The sequence below is a fragment of the Pezoporus occidentalis genome, unplaced genomic scaffold, assembly GCF_034315485.1.
Source record: "Pezoporus occidentalis ecotype Australia unplaced genomic scaffold, CSIRO_AGI_Poc_V1 ctg328, whole genome shotgun sequence".
NCBI classification, from domain to species: Eukaryota; Metazoa; Chordata; class Aves; order Psittaciformes; family Psittacidae; genus Pezoporus; species Pezoporus occidentalis.
Genome location: NW_026915246.1, coordinates 114,523 through 135,841, shown reverse-complemented (window position 1 = coordinate 135,841; position 21,319 = coordinate 114,523). Strand labels below are relative to the sequence as shown.

At 43.9% G+C, this 21,319-nt stretch overlaps 1 protein-coding gene across 6 annotated transcripts; it reads left to right on the top strand.

The window, feature by feature from the left end:
* Window positions 1–2,217: 2,217 nt before the first annotated feature.
* On the top strand, window positions 2,218–18,243 carry SMARCE1 (SWI/SNF related, matrix associated, actin dependent regulator of chromatin, subfamily e, member 1). 6 transcript variants are annotated; one of them, XM_062629078.1, is made up of 11 exons: window positions 2,218–2,345; window positions 3,417–3,467; window positions 3,992–4,035; window positions 6,802–6,906; window positions 9,200–9,280; window positions 10,405–10,536; window positions 12,103–12,274; window positions 14,513–14,685; window positions 15,609–15,710; window positions 16,239–16,449; window positions 16,982–18,243. In XM_062629078.1, the coding sequence occupies exons 2-11, from the start codon at window positions 3,461–3,463 to the stop codon at window positions 17,191–17,193; spliced, it is 1,239 nt and encodes a 412-aa protein (XP_062485062.1). In that variant the 5' UTR covers window positions 2,218–2,345; window positions 3,417–3,460; the 3' UTR covers window positions 17,194–18,243. The 6 variants fall into 6 exon arrangements, with proteins under 6 accessions (XP_062485062.1, XP_062485064.1, XP_062485067.1 ...); XM_062629079.1 differs by lacking the exon at window positions 2,218–2,345 and adding an exon at window positions 2,619–2,643; XM_062629080.1 differs by lacking the exon at window positions 6,802–6,906.
* Window positions 18,244–21,319: the final 3,076 nt, after the last annotated feature.

Genomic DNA, 21,319 nt, shown 5'->3' with positions numbered 1-21,319 from the left:
CTCACCCTGATCTTAGCTCACTTTAAAGCTGAATTAAAATAATATAGCACTGAAGCTTGATAATATGTCACGGAATTCTTCAGTTCTGTCCTGCCAATTCAATTCAGAGCAGCTGAGCTATTACCATCTCATACCTCCAGACGTCTGGCATGAAAGCGAGTTTCACTGTCTCAACCTACTTTCCAATCAATGTATGGCCTCATTACAAAGCTGTTGTAATTAAAACAGCTGGAGAAGAGCCAGTTATTTCCAGCCCCCTGGTTCATATGATGCAGTATAAACACTCCCATTAAATCCATGAAACTACTCGTTATATAGAGTTTTTAAAACTCAGGCAAAATCTCTCCCTATCACAACATGGAAAGCAGGCAAACAGCAAAGCAAAAAAAAACCAACCACAAAACAAAGGAAGGAATACTCTGCTGGCTTTGAAAGCACACCGAATGATTCAGAACCTTTAGCATGGAAAGTGAGCGTCAGTAGCGTAATTGAAAACCATGTTTCAACAAGCTGTGCAAATTTAGAGTGCATTTTAACACTATCAACACCACCACGTTATCAATAAACTAGAGATTAGTGTGGGAAGCAGTCAAAACCAGGTGGTAAACCAGTTCTTTTTCAGCTCTTAATAAGTATTTTCTCACCTTTTCTTCACAAATATTCTGCCAGGGTGAAACTGGTCGACTGAAGGTGGGTTGGCTGCATGAGGAATTTCTTTGATTCTTATTTTAATTGTCACACATTCTTCTACTGCATACCAACAAGTTCCCATTGTGGCCACAGACACCGCACTGAAAGCAGGCAGAGCTCTTGTCTCTTGTCAGTTTAGGAGGAAATTCTTTCCTGTGAGGGTGCTGAGGCACTGGAATGGGCTGGTCAGGGAGGTTGTGAATGCTCCATCCCTGGCAGTGCTCAAGAGCAGGCTGGACGAGGCCTTGGGTGAGATGGTTTAGTGTGAGGTGTCCCTGCCCATGGCAGGAGGGTTGGAACTGGATGATCTTAAGGTCCTTTCCAACCCTAACTATTCTATGATTCTATTTAAAAAATTGAAGGAAACTGGGCTAAAAGAACTGCCGGCATCAAGGAGAAATGGGCCTAACTTGCAGCAATGGGGTATCATTTCAGGTAGTTTTTCTTCATCTTTTACCATCCTTTTTGGGTTAAGTAGGGATCACCCATTTGAGCCATATCAGTCATATGACCACATTCCAGTGGCAAACATTACTCTTTTTTATACTTAATTCAGTCACTTTCATGATTTTCACTGAGGTCTGAAACTCTTCACCTTCCTCACGTGGTGTTCTGCAGTTTGGATCTGCAAACTTTTTGACCACTCCATGCGAGACCTTCACAAGCTTCTGCCAGGAGCTGGTCTGGATAACCCTACTGCTCCCAGCCTGCTGTAACTCATCATCCCCTGTGGCCCAGCAGCTGCTTCAGTGGCTCGGCCCGATTTAGTTTAAAATTGACCAGCAAACTACCCAGATTTATCGGGTCTCTCGCGATCCTGCATGACCAGCCTTCCTCCCCTCACACCTTGCCGCTGCTGTCCCGCCTCCTCGGTATCCTGCTCCGACTCAGCTTCGCTTCTTAGAGCTGCCGTTCCCAAACCACCATTTTCAGCCCCGCGCCGTCTACTTGACACAGGCAAACCATCCCCAGGCCTGCCTGGACCCTTCACCTCGCTCCCTGCCTGCCTTTGCGGGGTTCCCCTGCGGGTCTAACGCCGCAGCGCTGCTCCAAGGGCCCTCCCGCAGGGCCGGACATGGCGCCTCAGGAGGGGGAAAGGCGCCAAACACCACGTGCCAACGGCCCCTCCCCGGCTGCTTGTTCGCGGCCGCAGATTCGCCACCGGAGGCTGCGCTGCGGCCGCTTCCCGCTACGGGCACGACAGCAAAGGGCTGGGTGGAACGTGATGGCAGGCAGTCTCCCGCCCGCACCTTTCCCTCGCCACAACGGGATGAAGGGGATTGAGGCCGGGGCGGGGAGGAGGCGGCGCTGCCCGCTCCACGCCTCAGGAGGTCCGGTGACTGCCCTCACCGGCCGGGGAGGAGGTGCCTTCCCAGTAATGGCTGGGATGGGCGCGGCGTGAGCGTCCGGCAGATTCGCCACGATCGCTTCCGGCCACTACCAAGCAAGGAGCCGTGGGGAGAAGGGCTCGATCCTGCCCGGTGGGGGCTCCGGGACGGGCGGGGGAGGCCAAACCGGCTTCGCCTTCAGAGACCCCGGCGGTGAGCTGCAGGAGGACGGTGGCGATGTGTCGAAAGTGCGGAGCGCAGGACGCAGGCGCTCTCCTCGCCGCCGCCCCGGCCTGGTGAGGAACAAAGGGAGCGAGGCCGGCGCGGGTGAGTCGGGGCGAGCGGGCCTGAGGGGCCTGGCTGGGGCGGGAGGGGGACAGGTCTCGTCCCCGTCGGCGGTCGCTGGGGTTGAGGGGGCCGCGCCGGTGGGGCCCAGGGGTGTGCAGGGGGCTGCAGCGGCGTTTCCCTATGGCGGCAGGAGCGAGGTGGGCTCGGCCCTGGCGTGGCACGGGGAAAGGCGGTGGGGCTGAAGGGCCCTCTTCTGGGTGTTCTCCCTTTGAGCGCCTCGAGCCTCACGAGCGACCCCATATCGAAGAGTTTGAGCGGGCGAGAAGCGGAGTGTGGCGTTAGCCGGGAAACTCCACCGGATTCCGGCTGCTGGTGCGATCTCTGGGGAGTTCTTTGAAGAAAAAGGCCGGTAAAAAACCCAGACCGCTTTGTTACTGCGCTCTTCCCGTGACCCCGATGGGCTGCTGAAGGGTCAGTAAGCTCGCGGCCTGTGCGGTGGCAGCGGTGGGTTTTGTACCGTGTAAAGCAGATACTGTTTAATTTGGACATTTATACGTTAATACCAGTTTTCTGAAATAGTGTAAAATAATGGGGTATTCTTTTATTTGTTGGGGGAAAAAAATACATATCCTTAATATGAACAAGATAAACCTGAGCATTATTTCACAGCTGATTAGTTGTGAAATGGCTTTAACCCGCCAGAGGGGAGACTGAGATGAGCTCTTAGGCAGAAGCTCTTCTCTGGGAGGGTGCTGAGGCGCTGGCTCAGCTGTGACTGCCCCATCCCTGGCAGTGTTCAAGGCCAGGTTGGACACAGGGGCTTGGAGCAAGCTGCCTCAGTGGAAGGGGTCCCTGCCTGTGGCAGGGGGTTGGAACTGGATGCGCTTTAAGGTCCCTCCCAACACAAACCAGTGTATGATTTAAGGCCATTGTCCTTAGAAAGTATATTCGTTTTCGAAAGAGGTAAAACACCCTTAGTGTTAGAAACTTTTTTCTTTATTTCAGGCTTGGAAAAAATTTTTATAATCATTGGTAACTGTGATGAAGCTTCAAGGATTTGGGGAAGCAATGGTGTAATACTTAATAGCATGGTATTCTTTTGTCTTTCAGAAGTACAAATATAATGTCAGGTGGCTGAAAATTTGCCTATCAAAATGTCAAGTAAGTCTTAAGATTTTTCTTCCTTTAACTTGATGAATTAAACATCTGGTTCAGCAGAACCTGTTTGTGAGAGAACATTCTTATTCCTTGCATTAAAAGGAATGAGATAAAGCGTAGTTATTCTTGACCAAACTCTAGGCCTTAAATCTTGCTGAGGCTGATTTGCTGGCATGTTTGCACAGGAAGTCCAAATCTCACAGTTTATTCTGAATCCCCTTTCAAGGCATCTCTGCTTATCCCCTTTCTAATTTATGTGCTTATAAATGGATTTTGTATTTCTCAGTCTTTTGCCTAAATAAAAGGCTGACAATAGAGCAGTTCTGTGGTCTTAACTTTTTTCTCTTTTCTTTCTCTTGTATTCTTTGCTTTATGCTCTTCAGTGGCAAAATGCAAAGTCTTTGAAAGTGGGATTTCTGTCGTGGTTTTGTAAATTGCTTAAAAATGTTTGCCACAGCAGTTACCTTATTAAAAATCATTCAGTTTTTCAAGGGAAAAAAAATGTGCTTACATTTATATCTTAACAGAAAGGCCATCTTATGCCCCACCTCCTACCCCTGCTCCTGCAACCGTAAGTATAGTGATTTTTCTCATTAACACAGACATGGTAATCTAGTCTTTAATAACTTACCAGAGCAATAATTATGGAGTTGCATCACCTTCCTGTATTGGAAAGACAAGCTAGTCATAGTTCATTATTAATATGATATGCATTAATTATATTAATCTCATTTCTTCAGCAGTTTGGCAAAGAGAAGCTGAATAATTTTGCTTTGCCTTTAAGGCTACATCCTGCAGATACTGAATTTTCTGTAAGCAGTCAGTTGGTCTTAAATTATTCCCAGTGGGTTGCACCAGTTCACTGCAATAGTTAACAAACTGATATATTTAATTCTAGAACTTCCCACTCAACCTGTGCCCAGATTATGGGCAAACAGAGCATTTTTCATCTGATTTTCAGAACTGTGCCCATGTTTGTCCATGTTTAAAAAGGTACTGGTATACCAGTACACAGTGGTAAAGAAAGACTTTGAAAGCAAATGCACCTCTTCTGTAGCACTCACATTATGTATTCGCATGAGAAAATACAAATCTTTTGTACAGAAGAATGAGTAAGGATGCTATAGTGATTTATTTTCTTTTTTTACTAAAGAAAATTGGGAAGCTGTTATCCAATAGAGTGTCCCTGATTTCTGCATCTGGAATGAAAACTGCAGGATGGCATTTAGATGAAATGTGTGTGATCCTTCAAATTTATCATGCCATACTTCACATTCAGAAAGGCTTGAAAAGTACAGAATGTATAAATATAAGTTATGTTCTTTATAAACTTCCATAAATAAAACTTTATTTGTGTAGTCTGTTCAGAGTTTTCATTTTGCACACAATGGAATAGATCTGTGCCAGAGTCAGAAGGAACATGATGGCATCTGCTCTTACAACTGGATTCCTGCATCGAGAGCTGTGCACATCCGTGTGTGATTCTTTGGGATGTAGCATGGATACAGCTGTTAAATGGTTTCTATCAACGTGGTACATTCTCTAGTCACTTTAGAAGAGTATATGAAACAAATTTTCAACTAGTGACATGCATGACCTATCTTGCAAATGTCTTCTGTATTACTTACTTTGTGCAGGCCTTCAGGTGATAGTCTGTGCTCTGCTAATGCAAGCCCTCAGAGTAGACAAATAACCCTGCTACTTCTGTCCATGGCCAGTTCCAGTTACTACTACAGTCAACAAAGCACCAGTAGTTAACTGCAGTATTATAGCTGAAGTAAAAATTCTCCATGTAATGCAAGGTAGTTCCCTTGTAACATCTAAATCCTGTCTTACAGAAATAAAGAATTAAGCAGATGGAGATTACAGTTGTCATCTGGTTTTATTGAAGAAGTGTAGTTCAAAACCTGTTATGGTAATACAAAATCTGTAGTAAAATGGTGTCTTATTAAATAGTGACTGTGTATGTTGTGATCACAGCACATGGATTGAGTAAATGTCAGCTGCTGTGGCTGAGATTAAGAAGTTGGCAATAAATATATAGATACAAAAAGCTGTCAAAGGATAATCTTACTCTGTTTAGAAATTAACTACAGTGTGTCTACATGCACTTGAAAACTTCACAAGTTAATGTCGTTTAGCCTATAGGTTCTCTTTGTTCTGTGTTTATTTGTCATACCCTGGTTCTTGGAGTCCTGAGCTGACCTGTGCAAGGTTTGTGGCTGTGTCCTAGAATGGGTTCAGTCAGCAAATCACTTCAAAACACAACTGCATTATGTGCTGCTTATAAGGGCTAAAGTGCTACTAAAGAGTGGGAAAAGTTGTGTATGAAATGCTACAGGATATTGTGATTGCCACAGGACTTCATAATTGCTATTAAACAGTAGATCTACTGGGTTTTTTTAACCAACAAAATTTGATAGGGAAATGGGATAATGGAAAAAGGCAGGAGAGAGATTTATGTGAGGAGGAAATACAGCGAACCTTCTGATACGTGACTGTATGGTGACGATGGGTAAGAAGGAATTGTAAAGAAATTCAAATTTTCCTCTGTGTTACTGAGGTGAGAATGAATGGATCTACTTTCAGGAATGAACAAAAATGTATTCTTAAATTGTCTTGGATTCAGTCATCTGTTAAGACTTATTTGTAGCCTCTGACCTGTAGATCTTATTGCAGTGGTTCCTCGCCTCTGTCAGCCTGCAGCCTACCCCAGAACAGAAGGGGGTATCTCTGAATTGTCATCTTTCCCAGCTTGCATATCCCAGATCCCCAAACTGCATCTGTGAACCACCAGGAAAGTTCAGATACTGGCAGTGGTGCACAGTGAGAGATTTATTCCACCCCCTGTTTATTGACAGTGTAATGTTTGTTGGAAAGGCAGAATGATGGGAAGAAAAGCAGACAGGAATTGTCACTGGCACCTTAAATGTGGATTGTGGGGGTTTCTATGTGATTACTGTGTGCTGTGTTGCTGTGTGAGATTAACCCTTTGGATCCAGGAGTCTTTCTGCATTACTTGGTGGCTTATGTTGGACAATCTTACTAGCCATGAGCTGGGTTTATAGAATACTTGTTTGAAAGAGTTACACTTAACAAAAATAAAATCACCAACTTTAGAAACTTGTAGTGACACTTTTGCTTAAAAATCTTGTTTCCTTAATAGGTTTTTACTGGAGTAAGTTTTGTGTTGAGAAGATACCAACTGCTACACCTCATTTGCTTGTTTAAATTCTGGTTGCTTTTGCATGCCATATTGCAGTTCATTTTCATTTCTGTGTTTTCCTCGTTTGAGCTCATTTCTCATTCGTGTTTTTGTCTCATTTGTTTCCATCAGCAAATGCCCAGCACACCAGGGTTTGTGGGATACAATCCATACAGCCATCTGGCCTACAACAACTACAGGCTGGGAGGGAACCCGGGCACCAACAGCCGGGTCACGGTAGGAGAATCAACTATTACATCATCCAGCAAACAACAGGAATTGACCAGGAGCGGCTCTAGGGTTAGGTCCTTCTGAGGCTTGGCTGCTGCCACTTCTTTATAAAACCAGAAACATTACTTCTGACTCTTATTCCACCTCCTTAACCCCCTTCCCTCTCACTCTGAAACCTTTTGCAGGAAAATGGACTTCTTCTCAGCAGAGAAAACAATGTGGTAATCATGTATGATGCAGGACTCCAAAAAGATAGACTTTGTGGTCTTCAGTGACCACTGCATGTTCAGGGAAGAGTTCTGTAGCCTGGGTATGAATTCTTGGAGGGAGGGAACTGCTCATTTTATTGAGGTTTAGTCAAAGACAGGAGCATTTTGCAAACTGGAGATCATTGGTAATAGTTGCATCATACTGTTGAGCCATGCAAGAGATGCAAGCCTTTGTTGTTCTTTCCACTCCTAGTCTGGTAATAACTACGAAGTCCCAGGTTCAGAAATTAGTTCTTTCAACAAAAGTGTGATGATAATAGAATCCTTTCAGATCTCATGTACTCCGTCAGGGTGTGGAAAATGGATGTTGCATTCATTTTTCACAGAGTAAACCAAGTGAGATGGAGTTGAGTGATGAGAGAGGTGACGGCTTTCAAATGCAGGTCAAGTCCTGAGCGTTGGATGCAGTTAGGAAACAGAAATAGACACTGGAAGTGTAACATTTTCTTAACTAACACAACAGAAACAGAGTAAATTCCTGATTTTTGTAAAGTTCCTGTAATTCTCATAACTTCAAGGTTTTCATGTAAAACTTTCTACCTCAAAAGATCTGATTACTTTGGAACGTGATAAAAAGATTTCTCAAGGAACAAATAGATGGTGTGTTTAATGAAGCGTACACCTTTTATGCCTCTTATATAAACCACCTTTCAGACTTCATTTATGAAGTTCATCTGGTTTCTTAAAACGTTTACAGAAAAGACCTTCCCCATACAAGCTGGAACTTGACTCACGCACTGTCTGAACAGAGACTTTTTTCCTTATACAGGAATAAATCAGGTTTTGTCTGAGAACTTCCATTGTTTCTGTATGTCATGAGCATATACAGCCTTCTCTGCCATGCATATATCAGTATATGTATGGTGTCTTTTAATCCCTGTTAATTTAAAAGCATTAAACAGTTTCCGTTGATGTTTTCCAACCCATCTGTATGTGTATCTGTGTATACATTTGGTAATGCACATACCTCATGCACATTATTTATACACAATCCTGTACGCATCGTTTCATAGAGCTCCATAAATTCAGCAAAACAAAACATACCAAGAGGAAAAATTGGAAAGCTGAACACTGAACATGGGCTTTCTTGGCCAGATACGTTTGCTTCTCTATGGCTGTAGTCCTGAAAAGTCTTGGAACTACTTTATATTTTTATGAGAATGCTCCCACTTCATGTAATACAAGTCCTGGCATGTGGAAGTGCTCGAGGAGTGGAGGTTTCCAGAGCCTGCAGCTGACAGGGACTGTCATGCTGCTGCACTGTTGTAGGAGAAAACCCTGTCAGGTGTTGTGTAGGTTGAGGGGCCAAGAGAGGCTGCAGCAACTTCCCATCCACAAAAGTTAGTGGTCGTTGTCTTTTTGTTTAGTGTGAGCAATGTGCTTGCCAGCGTGCAAAGCTAGAGGGAGATAATGGCACAGAAGGATATTAAAGGCTAACTTGGACCATTAAGTACAGTTCAGATAGAGATAATGCACACCTTGATGGCTCAGTTGGATGGGATTTAGTTTAGATTAGTTGGCTCCAAAATACCACTGACAAATTTTGCAGACAAATAGATTGCTAAAATGATTTGAAAATGAAAATACGTCTCTAACTTTCTGATCTTAAACTCCTTATTTTTTCCACCTGTACAGTAGCCCCATTAAATTTGTCAAAACAGGTAGAACAGATTGCTCATCAGAAGTGAGAAAAACGACCTGCTGGGATTGGTATTTCCATTTAAATTTCTAAGCTGCCTATTTCAGTTTAAGAATATGGAGCCCTTTTGAAGGTTTATCTAGTTACTGCTCTCTGAACTTACAGCTAAAAGGACAGACTTACATTGGGAAAACACGACTTTGAGGACCAGCTCTAGTTAGTAGCTGTTCCCAGCTTGGGTGACTTTTTGGTGATGTTGTTTGCTTCTCTTAGTGGGGGTGTGCGTGGTTGGTTTGGGTTAATTGCACAAGAGTGAGTGTTTTCCAAAACATATGTGTAGACTCTGCCCAGTGATCATGTTAACGAATGGATTTGTTCGGTTCTTTTATAGGCTTCCTCTGGTATTACCATTCCAAAGCCCCCCAAACCCCCAGACAAGCCCCTGATGCCCTACATGAGGTACAGCCGGAAGGTGGGTATACAGTGTCAACCAAGTTATAATGAAAGTTAGTGTTTGTGTGTGCTAACAATTAATTGCTATTATCTTAGTTTCAGCTTCTAAACTTTGACTTCTAACAGCCTGCACATTCTTTTAAGGGAATTGTAAAGTACAGATGCATTGCCCTTCGCAATGAAGGCAGCAGTAGTCTGTTCACGCAGTTGCCAGTTTCTGGGGGGAAAAGTTTTCTCTAAAATGCTAAGTACTACCACTGTCTGCTGACAAGGATCCGCCCTGCCACATGCAGAAGTTCCTGTGACTTACTGACAGAACTTTTTTATATAAAGGAAGTATTCCTTGCGGTATACTGGGCTTGGTACAGTGCTGTAGCTGGACTGAAGAGTAGCAATGAGTGGACTTTGCATGTTCTCCTTCACCAACCTAGCCTGTGGCACCGTTTACTTCGCTATTCTGTGAACTGTTTGACAGAAAGTAGGAGAGAGACTCTTGTGGAGTCTGAAATCTGATGGGGCATGGGGAGGGCATGTCAGCCTGGCTGAAGCGGGTGAGCCAGAAGGAATTCCTTCCACTTCTGGTAAAATACCTTTACCAGCATGTCTGTCTTAGGCAAAAAACCATCAACAAAAAAAAGAGGTCAAGTGGCACAGCAAGAAATAACACTGGCAGCTCTCCTTTTTTTGGTTTTTCTTTTTCCCTATAAAGTTAGAAACTTTCTTGGTGGAGTCAGAACTTGTTGGAACTCAAATTGATCAGCAAGACTGCAAAATATTTTGCAATGTTACATTCTGATGTGAAAAGCTCAGTGCTCTTTATCATAACCCACTGCTGGATGTGTTTACTCAGTAGCCTTTTTTTTTCCCCGAGATGCAGCGATGTGCATTTAAGAAGAGAATTAAGAGGGTTAAAGGCAATATTCTCATGAAACCAAAGCCATTTCAGCAATTGCCTGTTTCAGTAGATGGCTTCCTACTGACCTCCTGCCCCAGAAAATAATCGAGATAGTTTAGCCAGACTCATTCCTAACTTAATCCTGTTTTTCATGGTGATTCCAGAAAGAACACTGAGATGACAATATAAAATGTGTAATTTGGAAGTATTTAGATATCATTAGTAAAGCTCCAGCTGTTTCTGTTAAGGTCTGGGACCAAGTGAAGGCGTCCAATCCTGATTTGAAGTTATGGGAAATTGGCAAGATTATTGGAGGAATGTGGCGAGATCTCACTGATGAAGAGAAGCAAGAGTATTTGAATGAATATGAAGCTGAAAAGGTAAATGGAAGAAATCTGGGATGTTTATTACAGCTGATTCTTCTAGGAACTGGTCTGAGAAGAAAAATTCATCTTCCCCATGCAGTGGTGTATGAGGCATTCAGGAGACCCCTGTATGTAACTTAAATGGAAGTTATATCCTGACACATCTTTTAGATTTTTTTTAAATAACTATACATCAACTGTGACTGGTCAGCTTTTAGACCTAATTCAAAATGAAGTATTGATAATTGAGAGTCGATTTTAACTGTTTAATGAATGGATTTGCTTGTACAACATCAGTATTGAAAAGATTGTCTCAACACCAAAATCCTCTTTCAAAACTGGTGCTCTGCAGCTACTGCTATTGTCATGAACGTGTTCATGAAAGACTTCCAGTCACGTAGGGTTTGGTTTTCATGGTGTAATCTGGTGTCACTCCACGCTATGACACAGTGTTTTGTTTTCTTAAAATGTTACCACTTTTAGGGTTTTTCTTGTGATTTTGTTTTGGTTCTGTTGATCCTGATGACGACAGACGACAGCTACCTGTGTGTCTAGGTTGGTAAATGTTGAGGACCTTGACAAGACTGGCATTGTGATCCTGAGGTAACAAAGGGAATTGTCCAACTGCTGTGTTGTCCTTAAACCTGGTAGGCATCTGAGGCTGTGTGTAACCTGGTCAAATCTAAGCTGTTTTTATTGCAGGTCAATAGAGAAGCGCTTCAAAGCTGGATGCTCTCAGTTGAAGCAAACAAATAATCAAGGGATTCTATTTTTTAACTTGGTCATGATGTTTAGATTGTAAGCTCCTTGGGGCAGGGGCCATACTGGTCATATTTTTCCAGTGCCTAGGTAGAAGTATTCCAGTCCTAACCATGAAGAAAACAAGATGCTTAGGTACCTTTAACAAATTAACATTATGTAGATTATATTTTTTCATTGGAAGTATCTCAGATCATTGTACAAAATCTAGACTTGGCACATTTAAAAAGTGAGATTAAAGAAAGCAAATCAAAGGGCAAAAATACTTCAAAGAAGGCGAAAATAGTGGTGCAGACCTGCTACCAGGTGGAGACTGTAGTCTGGCTGCAGCATTCTGTATCATCCCAGGGCAGGGATGGATCAAAGAATGGAAAAATCTTAAGTTATTTTGAAAACTGGTTCATGACATACTGCAATAAAGAAAGAGAAGAAATCAGAGTCAAAAGATCTAGTTAGAACTCCAGAGATTTATTGAGAGTATGTTAAGTCCACTAATTATTTTTATCCTATCAGAGTTCATCTGATCATAAATGCCTTGTTCTGAGGCAGTTGCTTTTTAACTCTCAAAAAACAAAGCTGTTGTTTAAGACTTCTCAGGTATTAAAGCTGAAGCGTACCTAGAAGCACAGCTAGTGTTTCTAAAACATGAATGACTACGGAAGAACTTCCAGTTGTTAAAAAGAGAATACAGTCATTTGTGTATCACTGGATGATTCAGAATAGCTTTATCTGTACAACTACAACACGGGTTGTACAGGCTGCAGTTATGTCCAGGCTGAAATCATCCCCTCGTGCAATCAAACGCTATTGGTCACGTTTCAGATAGAGTACAATGAGTCCATGAAGGCCTACCACAACTCTCCTGCATACCTGGCCTACATCAATGCCAAGAGTCGTGCAGAGGCTGCGCTGGAAGAGGAGAGCCGCCAGAGGCAGTCACGCATGGAGAAAGGGGAGCCCTACATGAGCATCCAGCCCGCAGAGGATCCCGATGGTAAGCGCAAAGGGGTTTGTGTGCACATCCACTGAGACAGTGCCATTACAGGACCAGCAGTAGAGAGAAACAGATGGAGATACAGAAAACTACCAGTGTACAGCTTACAGTGCTTAACGCGACTTCCTTCTATTTTAGTACCTTCAATAGTGATTTTCATTGTCAAGTTTTATTTCATACAGCTAACAACTGACTTTTTCTTGATTCCAAGGTGTCAAAAGTTATTTCAACCTTTAATTATGATGAAGTTATGCTTACAGTTCAAAACAAGTAAGTCTGCTTAAAGCCCTGTAATGGCTTTAGTATATGCATTGTAAAAGGCTTAGATGCCTGGTGTTTAATCCAGCTCAAATGAAATTGTGTGCTTTATTACCAGAAGCACATAATTCGGATAGGCAGAGCTCTGGTATGATTAAGAGCACCTGAACCTTTAATCTGCTCAGCAACTGTCAGTTGAGATTGAGGACATCAGTTACCTTTGCTGCTGGCAAGTTGGTAAGAAGGTTCTCAAAGTTTACTTGAGTGCGAGGAAAGGCCCCACCCGGTGGGAACACTCAGCCCTAGCCACCCAAGGGCTGCTCTGCAGTTCACAGCTCAATGCTTGTTGAAACCTGAGGGGGAAGCATGTAATCAGTTACACCCATTTTTTCCTTCCCCTTTGTAAATGCACACCTTGGTAAGAAAGCACACAACAAGCAGCATTTTACCCAGTGGGAGGTAACTGCAGAATTCATGTGAATACGTTTAGTGTTCCCGTAGCTGGCACTGGGGACTTCAGGAGTTCAGCTGGATCCAGCTGCATGAGGCCCCAAGTTGCATCTCTTCCCATCTGGGACCAAACAGCAAGTTATTTCTGTGACAGAAATGTTGCTTCTGTCCCATCCTGCCCATCACTAGGATTAAGAACTCTCAGCATGAAAGGAATCTTAGTAAGAGGACAAAGGCACACCTTTAAGGAGACCAGTTTGCTCAATACTTTTTTGTCTCTTGCAGATCTATTGCCTTCCCACTGTTTTTCCTCTTCTTTGCTTCATTTAATTGGGTACCTCAATGAAAAATTGAACATAACACTTTGAAATAAAGGAGACAGAAACTTTCATTAAAGTGGTTACCTTCTTTTGTTACATCTTCCTGCATGATAGCTTAGGACTCTTCTTAAGATCTCTCTGAATAGATGGAGAATGATCTCGATTATGAGAACTTGATGTGAAATAAATTTGACTTCTGGACCCTTCTACGTGACATCCTTCTGGAAGATTATTCATACTTGGTGCTTAACTGACTTTAATACTCAGCTAAATTTGAGTTATGCTCACATAAGTTTCTTCTATTTCTTTACCAGTATTCAATGCTATTTAATTACTATGCTTTAAATTCTAATCAGTTTGACTTTTAATATTGCATAATGCTATAGTTCATGTTAAATTCTGTGACTTGATTAAAATTGCCACATCTTGCCAGAAAATCAGAAGCTCTTTTAATTGGATCAGAGAGAAGAAAACTAAATCCTTGACCTGAAATATTCATAGTTCTTTGTGATTAATCCTGTGGAGAAATGTCAAACAAGACAGTTCAGTTCCTGTTGTGCTGCCTTTAATTCCTTTTCTGCACGAGAAGCTTATAAGGAGACCAGCACCTTGACCCATGTGCTCATGTATTTTCTCTCTTGAAGTGTTTTGGGTTTTTTTCTGTAACTGTTCTTCAGTGAACTGCATTTACTAAAAAAATAAATCATTGCTCTTAACACTTTACTGTGACTTTTCAGTGATGAGTAAACGTATCACTGCTTGAGGCTTTCATTCCTCAAGTGCTTCAAAACCAGGCAGGCTGATCTGTGCTACAAAGCTGATTGAGGAGTCACTCTCCTGTTGGTATTTTGTAGTTGATACTGTTCTAATAACACAGTTGATCAGGAATGTGTAGGTTTGGGTTTGTTTGGTGTACTGATAGTCCCTCTTGCTCTGGAAAGGCAGAAAGCAGCACAGTAACTAACTAATTTCAGGCTTGTAGGAAATGCATGTCAAATCCCAGCTATTAGAGCTGTGCCAGGTAAATAGTTTGTCCTCATAAGGTGATTTTTCTGATGACCTGATGTTCTGTATGTGTTATTTGAACTTTGTGACACGACAGCAACTGGTGTTAAGGTTTGTATCTTGATTTTAAGAAGTGGTACCAAAACTAGACTTGGTCCTGGTTTTGTGGCATTAAAGCAGTTGCACTTAACACTCTTTTTTTCAGACTATGACGATGGGTTTTCTATGAAGCACACGGCCACAGCTCGTTTCCAGAGGAACCATCGTCTCATCAGTGAGATCCTGAGTGAAAGCGTGGTGCCTGATGTCCGCTCTGTGGTCACCACAGCTAGAATGCAAGTTCTGAAACGCCAGGTTCAGTCTTTAATGGTTCATCAGGTAAGGACAAATGATATGAAGTGTTGGTGAAGATAATGGTGTTGGGCTGTACTCCAAGTCTCTGATAGTTTGATCATCTGCGTGACTCTTCTTGTTGGGTGTCAGTGTTCTCTACGCTCGAATAGCTCATCTGTCTTGGGAGGTGCAAGACATGAGGCGTCACCTCCCGGGCTGTTTTGTTATTAAGAATCATGTTAAGCTCTAGTGTGTTTTTTAGGATATCTTAAGTATCAACTCCGCACCTCTTCACTGTTACACATAACCCTTGTGTACGTATTGGATTCTCCTGTTTAATGGGCACTGGTGGAGTTGTGACTTTGGGGTAGCTTACGACTCATAATCTTGTTTGTAACGATTCTTTATTCCAGTAAATGGTCCCTATTGTAACATTGTTAAATACATACAAAGAAATCTAGTGAGGTGTTTCACTTTACTTTGACTGGGCATATGCCTCTTTTCCAAACATGTACATTACCAGAAGACCCCTCTGTCAGTATAGTCAGTGTACATGTAGGTGAAAAAAACTGAGACACCAGAATTTAATGAACAAAAGCAGATCTGGAGGGGGGTGGTATCCCTTCTTTCCTTTGAATTGTGGTCTTTCTGCATTAGAGAATGTAATTTATGTGTTCCATTTGTACATACCTGTGGGGTGTATAATATGAAAGAAAACATGTAGGTTTTGTGCTGGAAGATTCACCTCAGGTACACACATAGTGTTTTCCACTTACAGTACACCTCGCCAATCCTGAGTGACCACAAAGACCTGTTTATTCATACTTTTCAACAGCATAAAGTCATTTCTATATTACATAGGTATATTTTTTAATACTGGTGTATGTATTTCTATAGGTAGCTGTAAACTGTGTCCTGCTGTCCGGATGACAGCATAGTAAAGTTCTCACCATTTATCTCATTTCCAGCGTAAACTGGAAGCTGAGCTTCTACAAATTGAAGAGCGTCACCAGGAAAAGAAGAGGAAGTTTCTGGAAAGCACAGAATCCTTTAACAACGAGCTCAAAAGGGTACAGCTCTTGTTTTTCTCCACTTTGAGGAATCTGCTAGTTACCCATTTGTACAAGTGCTCTCCCCACAGTTCTGTATTTCAGTGATGTGTAATTACACAGCTGAGGACTGCAGCGTCCTTGTGTGTGCATGCTGGAAAGTGCACAGGGTTTGTGCTGTTTCATGCTCCATCACTGACCTTTAGTGGTGACATTCAGCCAGTACAGCTTGGAAGTCCCCTCAGGCATCATAGTTTGAGCTCATGGCAGAGTAGCTCCGGCTCAAGGAAGGTGGCCTAAAGCCACTGCTCTCTCTGTCCTTGTCTGCATTCAAAGAACAAGGTTTAGCTGGTTTATTCCCCCCTTTTTTGATAACATGCTTGTGCCTCTGCCCAGTTACTGATGTGTCTCCCTCTCTAGTTACTGATTATAAAGTTTGACAAAGCAAAAGAATCTTGATTTAGAAATGCTGCCCTCATCATTGGGTTTTACTGATGTTTTAACTGAGGTAGTAAAAGCTTTCCTGGTTTGTCTCTCTTTAATTGCCAGTTATGCAGTTTGAAGGTGGAAGTGGATATGGAAAAAATTGCTGCTGAAATTGCTCAGGCGGAGGAACAGGCTCGCAAGAGGCAGGAGGAAAGGGAAAAGGAAGCAGCTGAGCAAGCGGAACGCAGCCAAAACAACGTCACAGCTGAGGAAGAACAGGCAGCTAACAAGGCAGAGGAGAAGAAAGAAGAGGAGAGTGCTCCAATGGAGACAGGTAAAGGCCCAAGAAGCCCATCGTGGCCAGGAGCGTGCTCCCTCTGGTTTTGCTGTGAGTAGGAAGAAAGGCTTCAGCACAGTAACAGTCAGAATAGAGAACTTGATCTTTGTGACCTGACACGTCTGCTTTGTTCTTAAATTGCTCCTTTTTAAACAGGAGAGAATAAAATACCACAACGCCCTGTTTAATGCTTTGAGTTATGTACACAAGGGGAAAAAATGCTTTCTAAGCCCCTCTCATCCCTTAAATACAGGTTAGCCAGAAGCAGCTGAGAGTTTCCTTGTGCTGGTATCAGCATTAGGAGGACATGACAGCACTTATCCCCTGCTGCTCGCACCAGCTGGTGTGCAGTTTTTTTGTGTTCTGTACAGTGACATTAGAAAATGTTACTGGACTGGAGCTTGTTGGTTGTCAGTAAAGCAGCGAGCTGTTTGCCATACCAGAGTAAGCACAAGGGAAAAGGCACCAGGGAGCTGGAATTGTGCTTCTGGTGTAACAAGGCTTTCTTATGGCTGACTTCTTGTTACAGAAGAGCCTCACCCAGAAGAGAGCACAGAAACCCAGCAGAACGGAGAAGAAGGAACATCCACCCCCGATGACAAGGAGAGTGGCCAAGAAGGGGGCGACAGTACCGCAGAGGAGGGAACCAGTGACAGCAACACTGGTTCTGAGAGCAACAGTGCGACAGTGGAGGAGCCTCCTGCAGACCCCAGCGCCGAGGACACTGAGAAGAAAGAATAAATATTGACTCATTTCATGTGTCTCTTTAAGGAAGTACTGGTTTAGTTTCAACATGTGCTATGCAGCTTTTATATATTCCCTGCCTGTATCCCTTGTTCCCAAAGGATACTGGGCTTCAGTAATGTGTCACATTATCAGCAAACTGACGTCGAGGGGCCTTTAGAAGCACAGGGTGGCTTAAAGCAGACAGAAAACCTGTTAAAATACAGATAGGTCCTTCCTATTGCTTGGGATGTCTCCCCTAGAAGAACAGGTCTGGTTTTGGTTTTTACATTAGAAATCAGCCCTTCTACTGTTCTGCTTACATGATAACAGTGAGGAGGCCTTTCGCAAAGGCCCCTCTTGGCTGTTTGTGGCTGAAATGTGATGCTGATGGGCCTCTCTCTCTCTCTGGGGGCCTCCTGAGGAGCTTGGCTCTGTCCTGACACATCAGCTTACTGCACCATGACCCAGAGCATGTCCTTGATCTCACAAAACCAACCCCCCAGCAGCCCCCCTACTTTGGTTCTGGCCAGCCAGGACCCAGCTCTTTGGTTTTAGAGAAAGCTTTTGCTACTCATGGGTGCTCCTAAGTAAGGCTGATGGGCTTGGTCTTGTGGGGTTTTGGTGCAAGAGAAGCTGTTCTATAGTGACAGAAACTTGCTCACATTCCACATGCAACATTTCAGGAGATCCACTTCCAAAGGAATAAGTTTTAACTGTCCTTTTGCAGTAAATGATATATGGTGTGGGGGGGGTGGTTTCTAATCAGAACAGCCTTTGCTTTTCTGTACCAATAAACTCCTTTATTTCCTACTTAGAGACCAAAATCACCCCATTTTGTCCCATATTAACCTGAAGCCCTTCTGAAAATAACCCACTGAATTGCAACAACAGAGAGAAGCTGCTTCCTGTACAACTAAGAGAACACATGATGCATTGCAGTCAATAACCTGGAATGTTTTTAGGGAATAGTGGGTCTAGGGGTGGTAATGGTTTGTAAATCCTTTTGGTCTTTTTTTTTTTTAATGGTTTAAATAAAATCCAGCAAGTTTGTTTTTTTTAAACTCACAGTGCTCTGGTTCTTGTCTCTTAAAGATTGCCTGTGTTTGATTTAGGGCTTCTACCAGCTGCCCTCCTTGAGCCCAGGGTGGGGAGTAAAACCATGGAATTAATTAGTGGCATATCCAACATACAAACACTGGAAAAGGGCTTGGAAAACCAAAGCAAGAAACCCCTGAGCTGGCCTTGACTTGTGTTTGAACACTGGCTACATCAGGAAGGATCTTTAAAACCAGTGAATGGGAGAAGCTGGGGGGGAAATAATGCTTGGAAGTTGTTATTGAGGCACTGCCTTGTATGCACACACAGAAATGAGCCAGTGGCAATTGAGATTTAAAAGAGCAAATGGAGTTGCTTGTTCCTGTTTTATTCCCTTGATTCCATCCTGGATCTGATTGTGCACAAACTACTGGGAGCAGAGTCCTGTTAGCTGAGCTCCCTTTAATGAAGCATGTTGGTTACACAGAGATTACACCTTAACCTACACACCTGAAGATTTATTTACTGCATTTTGCTCTTCTAAAAAAGCATTTTCTGGAATGATTGTTGCTGCCAACAGAGTTTGATTACTTAAATGGTACCAGCTGCTCCGTGGACCACAAAGGGGCTCAGGTGGAATCAGTTGGTGCAGGAGTAGGAGGAGGTTCTGCACCTCCCGTGCTGCAAATGCTCCTTGTGCCACAGTTCTCTGTGCTGGGCTTCTGCAGGCCCCGAGTGCTTTTCATCTCCTCTGTGTTCTCAAGGTGTATGCAAATAACAGTCATTACTTGGCACAGGCAGGGTGTGCTGCACCTCAGTGAGTAGGTGTCAACTTCAAGGGCAAAATAACTCCTCCAAGCACATGCAAACCTGAACAAGTGCCTGGTGGGCAGCGTTTTGAGCACTGACCAGCCCCCAAGGGACATGAGCATCAGGGACTGGCCTGGTGAGAACCCCGGCTCCTTTGCTGCGCTCCTGCAACAACCCTTCCCCATCCCCGCTGCTCCCCAGGCTGCAGCTGGGAACTGCTGCCCACTTGACACCTCTGATGAAGAGCAGCTCATTGGAGCTCCTCATGAGCCCACACACCCACCTGGAGGGGCTCAGCAGGACCTGCTTCCTCCCATGAGGAGGATGGAGCAGTTAAAGCCCACGAGTGGGTTGTGCTCTTGCTTGGTGGGCTCTCTGGTGTTAATCTGGCTGCTGCTTTAAGTCTTCATGTGCTTTATGTGGCAAAGGGGTGTCATCTCCTGGAGCTCCTGCTTCCTCCAGCTGTGGTGAGTGTCCCCTAGCTCCTTAGGGACATGCTGCTGTGGGTGCAGGCTGTGCTTTGGGTGCTGAGAGCGTTTGTATCACTGGAGACAGTCGCTGGGCACCCCCGGGTGCCTCAGAGCTGGCAAGTCTTTCACACCCACAGGGACTGACACGGAAGTGAAGAGGCAAATCCAAAGCATTGCATCACGGTGAGGGAGTTGTTTTCTCTGCTTTGTTTTTAATGTTCGTGAAAAAAACAGTTTTCTGAGCTTGCCTGCTGTTTTGTGACCTCTGACATCCCCACAGCTCTGCTGTTCTGTGCCTCCTGCAGGTAAAGTCAAGGAGGCAAAGGTTCCCTTCTGCACTGGGTACTTCTCAAAACTATGCTTTTATCTCACCACAAAAATACATTTTGTAAAGGTTATGAAGAAGCCTGGGTTAAAAAAAAAAAAAAGCTCTTAAAGGGTTTTTTTGGTTTTTTTTTATTACTGCATTACTGTAATTATTAGATTTTATCACCCAAAACACTTTTGACCTACAAAACTGAACTACAAGAACAGGCCCACAGCATGGAGCAGGCCCCAAAGGGGAAACACTGAAAGGGTTTAGGTGTTCAAATATGAACCAGGGCCCTTTTGAGATTGTTCAAAAGCAATTCCAGAGGTGCAGTGCTTTGCTCCTGGTAAAATACAGGTGGTTTATGCTCCTCACTATCCTCCCAAAGCACTCGTCTGTGTACGTGACTGCTGTCAGCATCCCATGAAAGACAAAAGTCTGATGTTTGTCCAGCAGCTAAACTTCAGGAGGAACAAAATCCCCAAACTTCTTGGGGGTTTAAGCAAAATCATCACCTGCGTGTGCATCACGTGGGAGGTTTGCAAAGCTGATGGGCTTCCAGCACAATGAGGGCTTCGGGTGTCGAATCTGTGCTTGCAGAAAGGATTATCCCTGTGACAGAAAGAAAGCAGATTAATTGAGCTTTAGAGGGATGAAATGTCAAAGTAAAGCCGAATCCTGGCACAAATGGAGGCAAGGGCAGCCCATGGTGTGTGGGGAAATGGGAGCTGCCACTCGCAGCATCGTGTTGTGCTGGTGTGCAGCAGCTGGGTCTCCAGTTACAGAGCAGGTTCTGTCTCGAGGGTCCCTGATAGTGTATTTCTCCCTTTGTTCCTCCCAGCTGTTGTGCTGAATCCCAGCTGGGCAGCCCTGGCTTTTTATTTGATTAAAAAAAAACAACAAAAAAAAGCTATTTTGGATTATTTTCTGAATTTATCAAAAGCTGCTTGAAGAAAATGCCCCCGGGCTGGCCACCAACCCAACACCCCTGTGCTGACAGCGCCACTAAAGCTGCACCATCTTCGCTCCTTTGCTTACCTCTCCTTCCAGCCCTTCAACTGACAAGTGTTCCCAGCAGTCCCAGCTGCTGGAATATTGGGAATCCTGCTCCTCAGCGGCTCCGGATGAGCTGCGGCTCAGGCTGGGAGCTTGCAGGGGTGCATGAGCTGGATCAAGGGCTGCCACCAGGCGTCTCTCAACGTCCTGCATTGCCTGTGTGGAGCTGGAGCGCAGGAAAACACCGCGGTACCCTTGGGTGCGAACTGCTCCTGGCTCTTACCCTGCTCTTGTGTAACACCTAGGAAGCGGCAGCCAGCAGCATGACTGCAGCAGGGCTGTGCATTTGACTCCCCCCATGCTGCAAGCCTGCGCATTGTGTTGTACCAATGCATCAGGTACTGCACGTGAGCTTACCATCACGCTCCTGTTGGCAACTGAGTGGCAGTTATGGGTTTCTAGCTTCATCTAGATGATGGCAAAGAGAAAAGCATTAAAAAGAGCACAGAATCTATCTTCT

Excerpts from the sequence above, each read along its gene's own strand:
- SMARCE1 (XM_062629078.1), top strand. Across the intron at positions 4,036-6,801 it reads CTACCCCTGCTCCTGCAACC|CAAATGCCCAGCACACCAGG; the intron begins GTAAGTATAGTG and ends TGTTTCCATCAG. Across the intron at positions 9,281-10,404 it reads ACATGAGGTACAGCCGGAAG|GTCTGGGACCAAGTGAAGGC; the intron begins GTGGGTATACAG and ends GTTTCTGTTAAG.